Genomic DNA, 17,840 nt, shown 5'->3' on the forward strand with positions numbered 1-17,840 from the left:
ACATATAGTGTGTGTGTGTGTGTGTGTGTGTGTGTGTGTGTGTGTGAAAATAATTTCCCTGGAACCTAATCCCCCCCCCCCCTCCCCATTTACATTATTCTTATGGAGAAATTGGATTCGCTTAACATCGTTTCACTTAAAGTCGCATTTTTCAGGAACATAACTACAACGATAAGTGAGGAGTTACTGTACCTGTTTTCCGTGTGGAAGCTAAGAAATATGAGGGTTGTGGTTTTCTTTGTTTGTTTTTTTGGGGGGAGGAAAAACTAGGGCCCCCAAAATAAGTAGAGCTGACACTGTTGCCTAATCTTTTTCAGCAAGGAAAATTGACTCATGTGGTATGGTTTTTTGTTTGTTTGTTTTTGCTAGTATGTATGGATGCCATCAGTGAGGTTCTTTTAGAGCAGTGATACTCAGACCTCAGTGGTTCAGGAGCCAAATTAGCAATCAACATTACCCAAAAGAGCCAAGTAGTAAATGAAACAATGAATTCACACTATAGTACTACATATTCATATTTAAACTGTATGATGGGAAATATTTAGTTTTCATTTATATGTATTCTTACAGCAAAATGACTGACTACATATTATTTTATCAACAACAGTTGGTTAATAACATAGTAAAAGCATCCTGATTGGTTAATAATTAAATCACATTGCGTTTTAATAGCATATGCTGCAAAGAACCACAGGAGATGCATTAAAGAGCCACTTGTGGCATGGGAGCCTCAATCTGAGTATTATGGTAGTAAGAGTTATACTTTAAAGCAAATGGATTAGGTAACAGTGTTAGAATTTCTGCATAGTCAGTAAAGGGGTTTGACTCCTACAGTTGGAAAGTGGCCCATAATATTTAAATATGATTTAGAGGCTTATAATATAAAGTACAACATTTTACTGGAAAATAATTGCGTAGACTGGGACAAGTAACAAAAGGCTTGGTTCACATCCAGTACAGCATTCACTGTGCAGTGAGTTAATTTTGAGAGGCTTCAGTATGAATTGAAAACAAATAAAGTTTAAAAAAACAAAATCCAGCAGACCACAAAAATTTCCTTTTTGTAGATAGTAAGAAATTTCTTACTATCTGAACTGTCAACAAAAGGGCCATTATGAATCTTGAAGTCAAATATACTCTAAGGCCATGTTTACACTCACCGGTAGATCGGCACTGCTGTGATCGATGAAACGGTGTCGATTTAGCAGGTCTGGTGAAGACCCGCTAAATCAATGGCAGAGCGCTCTCCCATAGACTCCGTACGCCAGCTCCCTGAGAAGAGTAAGTTAAGTCGGCGGGACCGCGTCTCCCGTCGTCACAGCGCAGTGTAGACACCGTGGTAAATCGACCTAAGCTATGTCGACTTCAGTTAGATTATTCACTTAACTGAAGTAGCGTTACTTAGGTCGACTTACCACAGTAGTGTAGACAAGGCCTAAAGTGAAAACTGCCACTATGGAGCTGTGTGTGTGGTTTTTATTTTATTTTTGCCCTCTTTCCCCCCCCCCCCCAGGCAGTGGGACAGTTTTGCAATATAATAAGCACCTTCATTTCTCATTAGCATCACCAGTAATTAAGGGGACTCAGGACGTCACAGGATCCAGTTCTTGGAGAAGATTGTTTCCGAATCTCTTTAATATTCTGGATTTCCTCTAGCTATTCTAATATTTATTTATCTGTCATACATTCAGAATCTTCAAATAACACTTCTTACTTTCAGAAAACTTCTCAAATGTCCTCTCCTTTAAATACATATTTTTTTAAAGTGCATTAGAATCAGATAAGCTATGCAAATTGGAATTATTTACTTTGGCCACAAGGATTAAATGATGATAGGGACGTCCTTAGGTATACGTCTGCATAGGGCACCCGAAAATTTGGGGCATCCCTTAGTCTTAGGCTTTGTCTTCACTACCCGCCGATCCGGCGGGTAGCAATCGGTTTTTCGGGGATCGACTTACCGCGTCTAGTGAAGACGCGGTAAAATCGATCCCTGATCCCTCTGCCGTCGACTCCGGAAATCCACCTCGGCAGGAGGCGGCAGCGGAGTCGGCGGCAGCGCGGCAGCGGTCGACTTTCCCGCGTCCTCACCGCTAGGTAAGCCGACCTAAAATACGCAACTTCAGCTACGGTATTCACGTAGCTGAAGTTGCGTATCTTAGGTCGGAACCCCGCTGCAGTGTAGACCTAGCCTTAGTGTCTACCCTCTTTCTATCCCTGTTCTGACCCTTCCTGAAGGCTTCCACAGCTGGTTGCTGCAGCCTGGCGATTCTTACTCTGGAGGGGATCTAGTAACTTAAAAGTGAAAGCCTTCCAGCCTGCCAGACCTATTAGCACAACATTGAAACTGTTAAAGAGCTATTCAAGTGGTAATGAAGCCATTTAACAGGCATTTGCCAACCCCCAGATATATACTGTCAGTTTCTGAATTTACTGACAAAAACAGTTGGGCATTACTGTAATATTTACTCAGAACATGTTAGTATACAGGACCTTGTATTAAAATTTGCTTTAAAAATATTTCATTAGTGTGTTGCTGAAGATGATAAAATCACATCTCTAAAAAATCCTTGCATAGATTTTTAGATGCAACCCCCCCCCCCCCCCCCCGGGCTGCGAGCCTGGGCTGCCATCAGGCATAGGGGACCAGTTTAATAATACTGCGTAGGGCCCCATAAATCCTAAGGACGGCCCTGAATGATAGACATCTTTGTAAACATTCCTTATCCCAGTAATGTAATGTCAGGTGTTAGTACTAGTGGAATATTCTGTTTGTGATGGATTTTGTGCTGTGCTTAAGACCCGTGACTGTTTCATCCTTGGCATTCTCCCTTCTGCCTGGTTTCAGGTGGCTTCTGCCACTGACTAGTCTCCATCATGGATTTTTCTTTTGCTATCTATGCTGTGGAGTGAATGGTTACTTTTTTCTCCATTTTATTCTAAATATTGAGTTTTTATTTTTATTTTTATTTTTTTATATATATATATATACTCTGGCACCCTGTTCAAAATGAATCTTTAGAAGGCATGACTGTGAATCGTGTGGCTTTTTTTTTTTCTTTTCAAGATACAATTTTTGGCAAAGTGGCCAGAAATTTTAAAGTGCTGGGCACACATGACCACTTCCGTTGGTGTTTCTCTTCTTAGTACTTCTGAAAACTGGACCACTTAGCTAGGTGTCTAAATTTCAATTTAAAAGCCTAACTTTAGGTACTCATGTTTGAATACCTTGGCCCTAAGGTTTAAAGTAGATCTGCCTTGATTCTTCTTGTAACTTTGTATGACATATTCTGAAAACAAACTTTAAACTGTCAAATATTCTAAATGCTATCTGTCATCTAAAATATGAATTAACTAGGACAAAGTGAAATATGACTTGATTTTAACACAATGCTTCCAGATACAACAGAGTATATTCTCCAAAACAATTTAAATATTCAGCGATGTTCTTTAATAGTTGACATGCTAATAGAAGTGTGGCCTTCAGTTTGTAAAACTACAAAAAATACTCAAACTGTAGAATGTGTAAATCCCACTTTTAAATTGGCAAAGGCCTGTGTCTTTATGGCTCTGAACTCATCTTGGGTAAAATGATATATACCTTTGAACTCAGTTATTGGCAGATGTTTGTAATTTTTATTTAAATGTAGGGTTAGAAGCACACTATAATTCCTGTTTACATTTCTCATTCCAGACAGTTGTATCATTCTGCCCGAGGGGGGTGTGTGTGTGTGTGTGTGTGTGTGTGTAGAAGTATATAGAAATGTATATGTATTTGTTTTAGGATGAAAGTGTGATAAAGCTGACTCAAGAACTTGCTCAGAAACTAGGATTAAAAATAAGAAAAGCATATGTCAGAGCAAGGGTAAGGAAGATTTTTTTATTTATTTATTTTTTTTTACCTCATTCTGAGTTTTTAATGTCAACTATATACTTACAATGACCTGTTTAATTGCAGCCAACTTCCTCAAACTCAGTTTCTGGAGAAGTATCAATTAAGGTAAGGTTCCACATGTTCACAGTATACATTGATTTTGAAAGAACTGTTTTCTGTATTCTTACAGTGAAGTGAAACTGTCCAGTTAACATTTGGTTAAAGTTTCTGTATCAGGCAATGGTTAGGATTCCTTGTGCTTGGTTTTGCCATGAGTATAATGTATCTTACTCAATCACATGATCACTTTTTTATCCAAGTTATCTTTGTACAAGAACTTCCTTGAATAAAAGGTACAGTTAAAAATGCTGTCTTTACTCTGTTTGGTCTTATTAATTATTCGCAAGGTCTTGCTACATGGATACAGTTAACCATTGCTTTCTGTACTTAATGACAACTTAAGTACTACAGATGTCCAAGTGAGTACTATGGTTCACATAGGTTAAGGATAGCAAGTTGAATGCAGCTCAGACACTAATAAAGCTGTATTATGAGACCTGCACAGATGCAGGTCTTAGAGGTATAAAGTCCACCTAAATTGTAAACAGATGATGATAGCTAAAATTAGTAACACATTACATTAGTAAACACTAACATTTTATTAAGTTAGTCTCACTTTTGTTAATTTCAGTTTCTTATGGCTGCAGTGCTTGGGTTTCACACATTGTAAGGAATGCTTTTGTTTGAAAAGCCATATTTCTTTGATCTTTAACTGTGGAAATCTCCTGAATTCTCACAAATTTTACAAAAGCTAAATTTTAGGTCAAACTTAGATTGATAAGGTCAACTTAAAAATGTATGCTTGATGGGCCTTGTTGCTCTTCAAGTTGATTGATTGATTGTTTTACTTATTTACAGAATTCAAATTCTTCTGTAGAAGATATTGAGTCAGGTGAGTCTTCCTGGACCACAATATTGTTTGTTAATGAAAGGAAGCTAGATACAAAGTGCAGCGCCGATGTGTTTGTCATTGTTAAAAATTTGTAAAATTATTTATCTGTATCATTAATTGAGCGCTTCTGAGTTTGACTTCTGTGAAACTGGTATTATATTTCTATCAAGTGTGTGTGAACGTACAAAGAGCATTACAACCAGGAAAGCTGCTTCCAAAGATGACTTCAGCAGTGTTTTCTCCCACATCACTTATCATAGGTTATAAGTAAACCATAGTGACTTGTAAAGGTGACACAGTCTCTACTTCAAAGGGTTAAAAAATATTTTAAAAAATACAATAGATATAAAGGCAGATCAAAAAAGTTTCTCAAGTCAGTCCATGAAATAACTTCACATATCAGTTCTTAGAACAGTTTTTTAATTTGCCAGCAAACTAAACATAATAGACTGTGTGGGGTTTTGAGGGATTTGAGTGAATGTTGTGTGTGTATATGCATAAGAGAATACAGGTTAAGGTGACTGTGCAAACTTTATTTAAATCTCCTGACTTTGTTATTGTTCACTCTTTTTTTTTTTTTTTTTTTTTTTTTTAATATTGTGGTGTTCTGATATAACTTCTGTAATTTGGAAAAAATAGTGCTGAGGGGGTGGATGTGGGGTGGCAGAATAAAGCATAGCATGTGATAATTTAGGCCACAAGTCTCTGACTCTCTTCTTGCTTGCTTAGTATGTCAAAATATGCAAACATTCCAATACACATCTGCATATTTTCTTCTGAAGTTAATTGGTTAATACAAACCAATTGTGTGCTTTTCTTAAGCATCTATATCTTTATTCTAAAATTAAATTTCTTTAAGGCAAAGCATATTTGTGCCAGATTAAAAGTGGTGAAAGAATATAAATATATATAATTTTTTGCAGAACACTGACTAAAAGTTTTGGTCTCTTTCCAAATTACCTGTTTCAGATTTATCAGAAGAGAAACAAGAGACACTTCCTACTATTTCCTCATCAAACTTTGTCCCGGAAATGTCAAGTGACTTGGCTTCAATACCTGTGCAATCCATATCTTCCGTCATGCCTCTTCAAGTGGAAAAGAGTTCTCTGCCTTCTGCAGTGCTGGCAAATGGGGGAAACATTTCTTTCTCTATGCCAGAAGCATGTTTAGATTGTGGAGATGGAGATGATATTAGTATTGGAGAAGAACTTGATGAACTACTTGATTCTGTACCTGACTCAGATGAAAATGTAACGGTAAACTTTTGTTTTTCATCTTTTCTGGAGAGGAATCATTTCAAATAAAATCTTGTTTTTAGTTTGAGTAAGCAGGCTCACAACTAAGTGTGTAAACTATAGTAATGCCTATTCTATCAAATTGCACCATGTCTTTTGACTCTAATATGAACTTCTCAGAAATGTCATGTTTTCAGTTTCTTCTTAGAATAGTGACCGCATTATCAGACCAATGCTTATCAGGTAATAAAGATGAAGCAATGTCAGAGATTGAGGTGTTTAGAGGCAGTTCTGGAACAGACATACATTAAATAGCAGATCACTTGGATCAGATGGTGTATATCTGACAGTTCTAAAAGAATTTGAAAATGAAGTGCTGAACTGCTAACACAAATATGCAATCTCTCATAAAATTGTCTTCTCTCTGATGTCCAGTTGAGCAGTTGGGGGGTGGGGGGTAACCTGCCCGTATGTTGACATGTTAACTTTAGCATATAGCATTATTCTTGAAGTAAGGAAATACCATGTCAATTCCTGAACAGATTGTAACTGTAAAGTAAATAATAATTCCTCCCAAAACAGCGTGAATCTAATCAAGATAATACTATTCGTATAACTTACTAATGAGGCTGTAGTAAATAGATTCTTCATGCAGGTTTAGTGGACACAATTTAGAATAAGGTTCAATTTTGAGAAGTGTGTGATGATTCTCTATCTTAAAGTGCTTTTTAAAGCAACATTTATTTAGAAGCCTTACTCTGAATATTTAACTTTTAGTATTTTAAAATAAACTGAGAAATGTAACTTTCTAAATTTCTGAAATAGATATTGCAAAGTAAAGAAGTTCTAGGAAACAATCTACCATGTTAGAATAAGACTTCTTAAAATTCCCCTAGATTTTTTTAGGCCTCTTTAATTTCTGCAGCCTCTTTTGTCTATGTATTTAAAGGTATTTAGAAACTAAACTCTCAGGTTCTGGTCCTGCAAAGGTTTTAAACCTGTGCTTAACTTTACATATTGTGATTAGTTCTGCTGAAGTTAATAGGACTATACACCGTGTATAAAGTTAAACATAGTTAAGTCTCTGCAGCGTCAGGGTCTAAAATAATTTAGACTGAAGGACTGAAATTCAAGATATTCTTCATTTTACCTTTACCTGTGCAGAGATGGGGTTTTTGTACTAAAACAAAGCAAATTACTGAAAGCTAGACTGTTGCAGACCACTTAACCTTTTTGAAAAAAAAATTCTGAATGAATATTTAGTAAAAATATTTCTCTTCTTTTTTTCCAGCAAACCACAGTAGTCAGAGGACCCATTCCATCAGCTAGTGTAGCTCCTAATATAGCCTTCTCCACAACTTTGTTAGGAACTTTACCAGTTGGTGCAGGATTTGTTCCAGCAGCCTCATTTTCAGAAATGTATTCACAGCCTCTGGCTTCTTCTTTGGAAAATTTTTGTTCCTCTTTAAATACCTTTCCAATCAGTGACTCAAAAAGAGGTAAGGAATGAGTCTCTATTTAATCTTAATTTAATAGGGAGTGAGAGAAGTCTGTGAATGATAGCTGACTTCTCACTACCAATAAGTTTAAACATTAAAGGTTTGTGGTGAAACGTTCAGGCAGTTTGACTTGCCTCTGTTTTAAATGTATCAAATATATAGTCAATATATACTGTCATCAAGAATTAAAAATAAAGCAACTGTTCATGTGGTATCTACATAAATGTGTTGTAGGCGCCCTCTGCTGGTTCTGCATGAACTATTAGATAGGTTTTCCTAAAGTTGTTTTGATGCTGGGCATGTGAAATTAACCTGAGGGAAGTGAATTTAAACTCCATTTAAAAATCCAGGTGGGGCTGGGGAAATGTGTGCCTGAGTGAAATGGGAGTAAATAAATGGGACAATTTTTTTACTCACAAGATTCTGAAATGACTACACAATGGAGAGTACACACTGAAAAAAACCAGCAAAGACCCATTTAAAAAAATTTGCTTAACACTGAATCTAATTAGGTGTAAGTGATGATTAATACTGAGATCAGTAATGAGCTAAATAAATAGGAAATATGCAATAAACTAGAGCTGAAAAAATAAACCCTCTTATATCAGTCAAAAATCTTGTAGTTGTACATTCTTTGTAGAAGAATGGCTATTGCAAAATTTTGATAGACTCTCCCAAACCATGTCCACAACCAGGGATTTGAAAGTGAACTGTTGCCTGTTTGCCCACCTTTTACGTTCTGGACCTCTCTCTCTTCAGTCTGTTCTTACAGTGACTGCCTCAACACATAATCTGTGAGGCTGCTATTAAAGTTAATCCATTGATTGATTAACTCAAGATGACTTACCTTGTTTTTCTGTCCAGAGACTACAAGGCACTTGCATGTAGTGGGAAAAGACATTGACCCCTGTCACCTCTATAGCAGGTGCAATTCTTACATCAATAAAATGTGCTGGGAGGGGAAATAACTGAAAAATTGTTTCTTAATCACTGTCCAGATCTATCCAGAGATGGAACACCAACACTTAACAGCAATAATTCCTCTCTTTTACTTGTAAGTATCTTTACATTTTCCTTCACATGGATTAAAACTGTAATATTTAGTCATCAGGGCTTAAGGAAGTTTCTATTTTTTTTTTTTAATTAAAGTTTTAAAAATGCAGGGATAGCTTTATCCACCATTAAAATGTAGCAACTGGAGTGGGAAAACAGTAGCTGTTGAATAGTACACAGCAACACTCCAAGACAGTTTTTTTTTTTAAACTTTCTATTTTCTGAAAATCCAGGGGGAATTTTAGATGAGGAAATTGTATTTACTAGTGTCCTAGCCAATTTTTGAATTTGGTAAACTTTTTAGCAAAATGCAGCATGGAAGCTTAAAATGACCACAAGTGGTCATAACTGAAATGTTATCTTTTATGAGTTTTGTCTGGACTGCAAGGTGGCAAGACAGCAAATAAGGGGCAGTATGGAACTGCAGTGGTCCACAAGCAGGGCAATAACAATATTGTGACTAAGACTCTCAATCTGATCTGTGTTGTACTTGCATCTGAAGCTCATGTATCTTATTTTACCCAAATGCCTACTCAGCAGTGGCTGGCAGGTGTATAGGTGGAGTAGAGTGGAGCTAGTGATTTGCATACCCCCAGTCCACCTGCTACTGCACTTCTCCCAATGCCAGTGTGGGGTCTGGCAATGTATGCAGCCTGTAATGGGGATATGGGCTCCTTACCTCCCTTATTCCCCTGTGTGGATACGCAGCCAGGCTCGCAATTGAGCCCTATATGAAGACAATCTGATGTTTTGAGGGAAACTTTCACTAACTAAGTTCTAGTTGTGGAGATCAAGTTAAATCTTGTTTCTTCTGGCAGATAAATGGCCCCAATACTTTGTTTGGGACTGAAGATTACATGGGAATTGCAGGTCAAACTAGAAATGACTTTTCACATGTTTTTAGCAGTGGAACTGCTAACATATCTGCATCACTTGTTGGAAGAAACCCATTGGAAGGTACACATGAACTAAGACAGGCCTGCCAATTATGTTTTGTCAAAACAGGTAAGGAGCACAGGAAGTCAGTTTGATCTATAATTAAATACATATTTACTATATCAGTGTTGTAAATTAAAATGTTATTGGTTTCTAGAAGTGCTCTTGTGTATCATTTACAAACAGAATATGGATCTGAATATTGAGTCTCAAAAACTGTTGCAACCATTTTTCTACCTTTTTCTTGATTTCGTGGTCTTGTCCTAATGGGTTCTTAATTTCTAAAATCACCACCAATCACTACATGCTTTCCTCATGCTGAAGGCTTACTGTGTAAGGTCATTCACGTTCTGTATTCACTTTCCTCCCAACCCCCAGGGTACTCTGAAGAATGACACCTTTGCTCAAGACTTAAAAACTTGCAATACCCACTCTGATTGGTCATGGGGAATTGAACTGCAATTCAAAGTACCTGGTAACCTTCACATCCCATCTGTTTTATTGTTCTTTCAAACTAATTCTAAATCATTATCGTGATGCTTCCAAACCTTAGCAATAATTATTAACTTCACTTTATTGACACAGAGGGTCTTAACCTATTTTGGGCCATTCAGACAACTAATCTTTGAGGTCTGAGCTGTTGCTGTTACACAGCTGTATTCTAGAAGCAACTTTTTTTTTCATAAAGACTAATCTTAAAATCAAGCACTATTCTTCAGGTTATAGACATTCTGAAATATTAGAGCGATAAAACATATATAATATTTCTAAAATTACACTGACATATCTAGGGAATGGTTATTGTAGTTTGCAGTTTATTATCTGTAGTTTTTAAAACTACTTTTGTTATTCTGTAAGGAGGATCAACAGGTGATTTTGAAATGCCACATATACATGATGTTTAATAAAAAGCAGCAGATAGAAAATGCTGAAGGATGAACTTTAAGATGTATCCATATGTTGACCTTTAACAAAGCATCGGTTTCTTCCCTTGTTTCTTTGCATCCCTGCTTTTCCTGCCCATTTCTGAAACCACACATTTCCACCATGAACTTTTTGTTCAAAGAGAACCGGACAGGAATGCACCAGACTCTATTCTTAGTGGGTTATGGTAACTTCTTTTATTGACTGGTATGGACACTGAGCATTGGAAACTTTAAAATCCACTTGCTGGTATACATGCATTCTGAGTATTTGTGGCTTTGGAAGCAAAATAGACCTACTTTTGAACACTGTATTTAGCACATGACAGTTAAAACACTACCAACTAGACCATGGGGCTGTTATTGTATTCCTACAGAATGCAAAAGTTGACCTTTTACTTGAGGTTGTGTTCTGTCTTTGAATTCAGTCTTTGGCTGTTCAAGTTTAATAAAAAATAAATATTTAGTTGACTGATTTTGGGATTTTAGTTGCATGGTTCTCAATAATAACAGGAGTACTTGTGGCACCTTAGAGACTAACAAATTTATTAGAGCATAAGCTTTCGTGGGCCACTGTGACGGGTTAGATCACAGAAACCCCCTTGGGAGCTGCCACCCGATGTGCAAAGATTACCCCTGTTTCTGTTTTCCCTGCCAGCTCAGGATTCCAGCACCCTGTCTTGCTGAGCCAGACACTCCAGTCTGCTCTGACAAAGACTCAGGGTCTGAATCGCTTGTCCCAAAGCTGCAAGTTTACCCGAAAACCAGCTAACAGGAGTGTGCTTGTCTTTAGCACTCAGATGCCCAACTCCCAATGGGGTCTAAACCCAGATAAATCCGTTTTACCCTGCATAAAGTTTATGCAGGGCAAACTCATAAATTGTTCGCCCTCTATAACACTGATAGAGAGATATGCACAGTTGTTTGCTCCCCCAGGTATTAATACATACTCTGAGTAAATTACTAAATAAAAAGTGATTTTATTAAATACAGACAGTAGGATTCAAGTGGTTCAAAGTAGTAACAGACAGAACAAAGTAAGTCACAAGCAAAATAAAATAAAATGCGCAAATCTATGCCTAATCAAACTAAATACAGATAAGTTCCTCACCAGTTCCAGAATGCTCCCTTTTACAGGCTAATCTCCCTTTAGCCTGGGTCCAGCAATCTCTCACAACCCCTGTAGTCTCTGTCTTTTGTTCCAGTTTCTTTCAAGTATCCTGGGGGGGGTGGAGAGGCTCCTTCTTTAGCCAGCTGAAGACAAAATGGAGGGGTCTCCCCCAGGTTTAAATAGGCTCTCTCTTGTGGGAGGAGACCCCCCTCCTCCCTCCTATGCAAAGTCCAGCTCCAAGATGGAGTTTTGGAGACACCTGGGCAAGTCACATGCCCCTGCATGACTCAGTCTTTACAGGCCGACGCCATTGTCCACATGGTATCTTGCATGTCTCCAGGAAGACTTCTTATGTGGATTGGAGCATTCCAAGATGCATTGTTCCCCAAGTGTTTCCCGTAGCCCACGAAAGCTTATGCTCTAATAAATTTGTTAGTCTCTAAGGTGCCACAAGTACTCCTGTTATTTTTGCGGATACAGACTAACACGGCTGCTACTCTGAAACCGGTCATGGTTCTCAATGACTTATTAGAGATGGGCAATTAAAGGCCCAAAACAAATTTATGAAAATTTACCCATTTGGGCCTGCAAAAACAGAAAAATACAGCTGGTTATTCCCATGCAGAAGCAAAGGAAGACTGTAAAATCTTCCTAAAATTACCTTCTATTTTTCATGTTGAGTCTGGTCTTGTAAGTATTTGCATAATTTCCTTCTACTCTTCTCCCCCCCCCCCCCCCTTTATTTAAGGTTACTTTGACTCTTCAAATGTATTGGTTCAAGTAAGAATTCTTAAGTCTGTTCACGCATTTCATATTTGGACATGTGCCTAAATACAAGTGCCACAGTTACTTGTAACTTATGTAAACGATAAACAATTTTTCTATTATTTTAGGGCCTAAGTTATTGGATTTCACTTATCATCCCAATTTAGAGCATAAGTGTAAAAAGGATATTCTAATTGGTAAAAGAAAGAATTCTGAAGATAAATCATGGAAAAAAATACGTCCAAGACCAACAAAGACTCAATATGTAGGACCATATTATATATGTAAAGGTATGTTTTAAATACGGAAGTTACATAGTTTTTACTGAATTAACAAGGAAATTTAACTTGTTTGAATGCAAAATTAATTGCAAGGTTTTAATTCCTATACTGAATATAAAGTAATGCATGTGCATTTTTTGTTCTAAAATGTAGAATGAAGCTCCATTGTTTATAGGTATTTTTAATATTTCCGAGGAGGTTTAAGTGAAACCCATCATGAAAACGAATGTGATTATTTAGAGCATATTCTTCCTCTAATTATAATTATTTATTTAAAAAACATGAAAATGTATTGGGCTATTTCTAAATAGAGCAGACTCTAGTATCCTTGTGACCTTGGAGGTTCTGGACACTTAATGAAAAAGTAAGCATTGCTACATAGATTCTCGGTATGAGCCTCTGCTTATGACTTCAGGGAGCTGATTAGTTTAACACAGATATTATACACAAATTAACATTTGTATTCCCAGCTACAGAGAAGAGAGTGGATATCTGTGGAAATATTTTTCTGTTTTTTGGCTTGAAATACAGAAGGGCAGCTGGAGGCTGTGAGGATAATTGGGGTACACATGCAAGCTCTAATGGACACTCCACATCTTCTGAGGGGCTCTAAATGTAGTAAAGTTATTTTCCGGCTATACTGAAAGAAGGACAGGAGACTCTTGATATGGATTTAATCAGGCCGCATCTTTACTATTAGATGTCTGGGACTACCTGGCAGATAAAAGTATACAGTGCAGGCAACTCCATGTTTATTCAAATAACTACCCGGGGCTTCCGGGTAGTTTCATCCGGGTCCCCCAGCCAATCCACGGCTTGGGCCTTGCCATCCACTCCCACTTGTAGGAGAATTAAGGTGGGCGTTAAGAAAGGGGGTTGGCTCCCTGCCGTACCAATCATAGGAGTCCCCAACTCCCCCTGTTCCATTCCTTTAACCAGCACCTCCTTTTAAGTCTTTTACCAGGCCATTTATCTGGTCACTGAGTGCCTTCCTTGTGGAGTTACCTGCACTGGACATCCACCCCACACTTACAAAATGAGATGCAACATGTAGCCTAACCACCTTTTCTCCACACCAGAAAAGGTCTACCCTGACACCCCCTGTGGAGAATGTGGGGAAAAACACCTCACTCCACTGAAGTTAATATGGGGGTGAGGGAAAAATTCCTTCCCTTCCCTAAAAAGGAGCGATTAACACAATAGCCACAGCAGGTCCTAACCCAACCTGATATTTGCACCTTTAGGGGAGGGAGGGGGGGTGCTGCCTTGCCTGCTGGGTGGAGAAAAGGCTTCCCACGCCCAGGGCTTGCACATTTAAAGCCTTCTGCCCCTTACAGTCCCTGGGGGTGAGTCAGCACCACAAAGCTGATGACCACTCACCTTTTTGTGGCAGTTTCTGACCTCCTGCCTCCCCACCATAAAGCACTGCTACCGTAAGCCGGGACAGTGTTCCCCCTGCTTAAAGGTGCGGTGTGGTCATTCAAAGTGAAGTTTTGCAGAGAGGAGTAAGACCAGAAGAGTAGATTCATTTACAACAGAGGTGGCTCTTCATCAGACTTTCTGAAATGCAGAGTTAAGATCTAGTGATGATAAATGTGGCTGTGTAAAAGCGATGTCAAATTTAACTTTTATTTCATGTCATCCTAGATGTTGCTGCTGAAGAAGAGTGTAGGTATCCAGGCCACTGCACATTTGCGTATTGCCAGGAGGAGATAGATGTGTGGACTCTAGAGCGCAAAGGAGCCTTTAATCGAGAAGCTCTCTTTGGGGGAAATGGAAATATCAACTTTACTGTATCCCAACTCCTTCAAGAACACCACGGACTATTTATGTTTCTTTGTGAGGTGCTTCTTTAAAGGCATATTTGACTGCTTGTTTGTTAAAGATATGAAACAATTTTAAACAGTTTTTCATTTGACAGCTTTGCTAGATAGTAAGGTGAACTGCTTATGGAATGATTTGGTTCATGACTAACTTGTAGGGTGACCAGATGAGATGAAGAAAATATCGGGACACCGGGGTGGAGGGGCAAAAAAAAAAAAAAGCCGAGTGCTCCCGGTGGCGCAAAATATCGGGACAAAAATTGCGTCCCAACAGATATCTGGGACAAACCGCTCAAAATCGGGACGGTCCCGATTTTATCGGTACGTCTGGTCACCCTACTAACTTGTAAGCATTGAGGTGCATGTTGGATAATAGTTTGCACAGTCTACATCCCTAGTAGAATCTTTAAAGTGGTTTCATATATGAAACATATATTCAACTTTTTTCTTTAATCCCTTGTTTTTGTATTTCAGAAATGCTTTGATCACAAACCTAGAATAATAAGCAAAAGGAACAAGGATAATTCTTCTTCTTGTTCTCACCCTGCCATGCATGACTTTGAAGATAACAAGTATGTCTGAAATATACTCAATATAAGTTTCAAATTAAAAGTACAGTAGAACCTCAGTTACAAAGGTTATTTGTAACTCTGAAATGTCCGTAACTCTGAACAAAACATTATGGTTTTTTTTTCAAAAGTTTACAACTGAACATTAATTAAATACAGCTTTGAATCTTAACTATGTGGAAGAAAAATGCTGCTTTTAACCATCTTAATTTAAATGAAACAAGCACAGAAACAGTTTCCTTACCTTTTCAAAAAAAAATTTTTTTTTTAAACTTAACCTACTAAAAAAATAAAAGATACATTACAATAGTACTGTACAGACGCCCCCCGGGTTACGCAAACCCGACTTACGCAAATCCGCACTTACAGAAAAAGTTCCGTAAGCTAGAAATAGGAGGGGTTTTTAATTTTTATTTATTTATTTATTTTGCGTAATTGTCAGGTATACAATTCCGACTTACGCAAAATTCGAGTTAGGCAAGGTGTTCCGGAACGGAAAGCTTGCGTAAGTCAGGGAGTATCTGTATTGTATTTCTTTTCTTTTTTTGGTCTCTGCTGCTGCCCAATTGCATACTTGTGATTTTTAAATTGTGTGTGTGGTTGACCAGTCACTTCATAACTCTGGTGTTCGTAACTCTGAGGTTCTACTATAGTAGAGATTTCAAAGCATTTTGAATTCTAATTTTCATTCCACAGCTGCAGATTAGCTTTCTCCTCTTATTTGCTAGCAGTCTGGTAGTTTTGCTTCGGTAGTAGTAACAATACAGACTTTTTAGCCAACAAGCTTTAAAAACAGAAATTTTGCCTGACAGCATCTTTGTGCTATAGGTATTGCCTTTATCTTACAGGTGGGAAACTGAGGCAAAAGGTTCTATCACCAGCAGATAGTTTGCTTTGAATTAATGCATTTGTTGCATTTTCTTATCTAAAGTATAGTCCTACATCATTAATTATAAAAGTGATGATAACTTCTTTTTCAATACTGAAGAAAACCAGTGATATTGATCAGCTACTCCCATCTGTTTGAAACCATTAACCATCAGTGCCCCCTTACTAAGGGCTTCTGTACCTGGCAAGCTGCATTGGCTTAACTAAAGGTGTGACTTTAAACTGATAAAGTTAAACCATTACAAACCCCTCTTATGTCAGCTACAGCATGACGTTTCTTTTTAGCTTAAACCTGTTTCTAATTGACTTAAGCTAAACCAAAATAAGTTACTCTTAAACTGAAATAAGAGCATCCACATAAGGGTTTGCATCAGTTTAATTAAACTGGTGCAAGTTTGTATGAGGATAAGGTTTGAAAGCATATCTAGCTTCATTATTTTCTGAGGTAAACTGTAAGTTTAAAAAAACAAAAGATCCCACAGTGCTCCTTATGTGATTTTTATATATGTATGAAAGTTACAGCTATTTAGACTACGAGAGCACTATTAAAATATGGGGACTCTACCGTCTGTAGGAAATAAATTTACAAAGTTTGTAGTGTTTCTCATTCTAAGTAAAGTAAACACTGCAAATGTGAGAGAAAGCTAAATACTGTGAAGTCAGTCCATTTTTTTTAATGCAAGCCTACGAATAGTTATTGGTAAGCTTCAGGTTGTGCATGTGGGAATATTTATTTGGCAGTGGGACATCATGTCTTTGCCTTTGGAAACAATGGGTATTGTTGGGTCCAGTATTGTTCTGCAGTAGGCAGTATCAGATTTGACAACAGACAGCACTGATTTCTGAGACATTTCTCTCCTGCACTCCCTCCCCCCCTTCTCCACTTCTCCCCACCCCACCCCACCCCCGCTTGGCCTGCAAATGGTTAATTTAGACCCTAATTCTGTAAACTGCAGACTCTGTTCCTGTTCAGCGTTCCATTGGTTACAGTGGGGCTTCACCTGGTCTTAAGCATCTACCTGCATCAATGGGCTTGCAGGAACAGGACTTGAGTTTGGAGAGCACTTTATTCAAATTTCTTCTATTGAATTAAAAAAAACTATAGTATAAAATTACTGAGTGGGGGTGTTTCCAGTGGAGTCCTGCAGTGATCAGTTCTTGGCTCAATGCCAGTCAGCATTTTATCTGTGATCTAGAAGAAAATATAAAATATTGCTGGTAAAATTTGTAGATGAAACACAGGTTGGTGAGGTAGTAAATAAAGGCCTGTGTATAGTGAGATTTAAAGTTAATTTCTTCCAGTTCTTCTTCGAGTGCTTGCTCATATCGATTCCAATTAGGTGTGGACACGCGTGCGCACGATTGTCGGAGAAATTTTCTACCCTAGCAACACCCGGTGGGTCGGCTGTGGAGCCCCCTGGAGTGGCACCTTCATGGCGCTGGATATATACCCCAGCCGGCGCAGCGCCCCCCAGTTCCTTCTTACCGCTCGTGACGGTCGTTGGAACTGTGGAACTTTGATGTTCTCCACTTTCCCTAGCGTTCTTTTTCCCCATAGTTTATATAATTGTTATTATAGTTAGTGTAGTTATAGTTAGTTATTGTGTACATAGAGTTAGGAGAGTGGTTTGGAAGGGGTCTTTCCCCTCCTCCCCGCCTGCCTCTTGGGCTCATGCCCAAGGCTCCGGGCTTTAAGCCTTGTTCAGCCTGCTCCAAGCCTATGCCAACGGGCGACCCCCACGACTCCTGCTTGAAGTGCCTAGGGAAGTCTCACCAGGCTGACAAGTGCAAGATTTGTAAAGCGTTCCGGCCCCAGACCAAAAAGGAGCGGGACTTTCGGTTGAAGCAGCTCCTAATGGAGGCGGCTCTTAGCCCGTATTCTCCAGCGGTGCGCCGAGACCCAGCACCAGGTGCTTCGTTGCGCAGCGCCC

General features: G+C 38.4%; 1 protein-coding gene across 1 annotated transcript in view; it reads left to right on the forward strand.

Annotated features, from left to right (window-relative positions):
• Positions 1-17,840, forward strand: part of ZC3H7A (zinc finger CCCH-type containing 7A) — a 50,946-nt gene that overhangs the window by 18,839 nt on the left and 14,267 nt on the right. The window contains exons 6-15 of the mRNA XM_065411696.1: positions 3,785-3,865; positions 3,959-4,000; positions 4,793-4,826; positions 5,796-6,082; positions 7,353-7,560; positions 8,559-8,614; positions 9,432-9,618; positions 12,477-12,638; positions 14,277-14,473; positions 14,927-15,024. Of these exons, the coding sequence (XP_065267768.1) occupies positions 3,785-3,865; positions 3,959-4,000; positions 4,793-4,826; positions 5,796-6,082; positions 7,353-7,560; positions 8,559-8,614; positions 9,432-9,618; positions 12,477-12,638; positions 14,277-14,473; positions 14,927-15,024 (1,352 nt within the window). The remainder of the gene's footprint in view (positions 1-3,784; positions 3,866-3,958; positions 4,001-4,792; positions 4,827-5,795; positions 6,083-7,352; positions 7,561-8,558; positions 8,615-9,431; positions 9,619-12,476; positions 12,639-14,276; positions 14,474-14,926; positions 15,025-17,840) is intronic.

This window comes from Emys orbicularis, chromosome 10, assembly GCF_028017835.1.
Source record: "Emys orbicularis isolate rEmyOrb1 chromosome 10, rEmyOrb1.hap1, whole genome shotgun sequence".
NCBI lineage: Eukaryota > Metazoa > Chordata > Testudines > Emydidae > Emys > Emys orbicularis.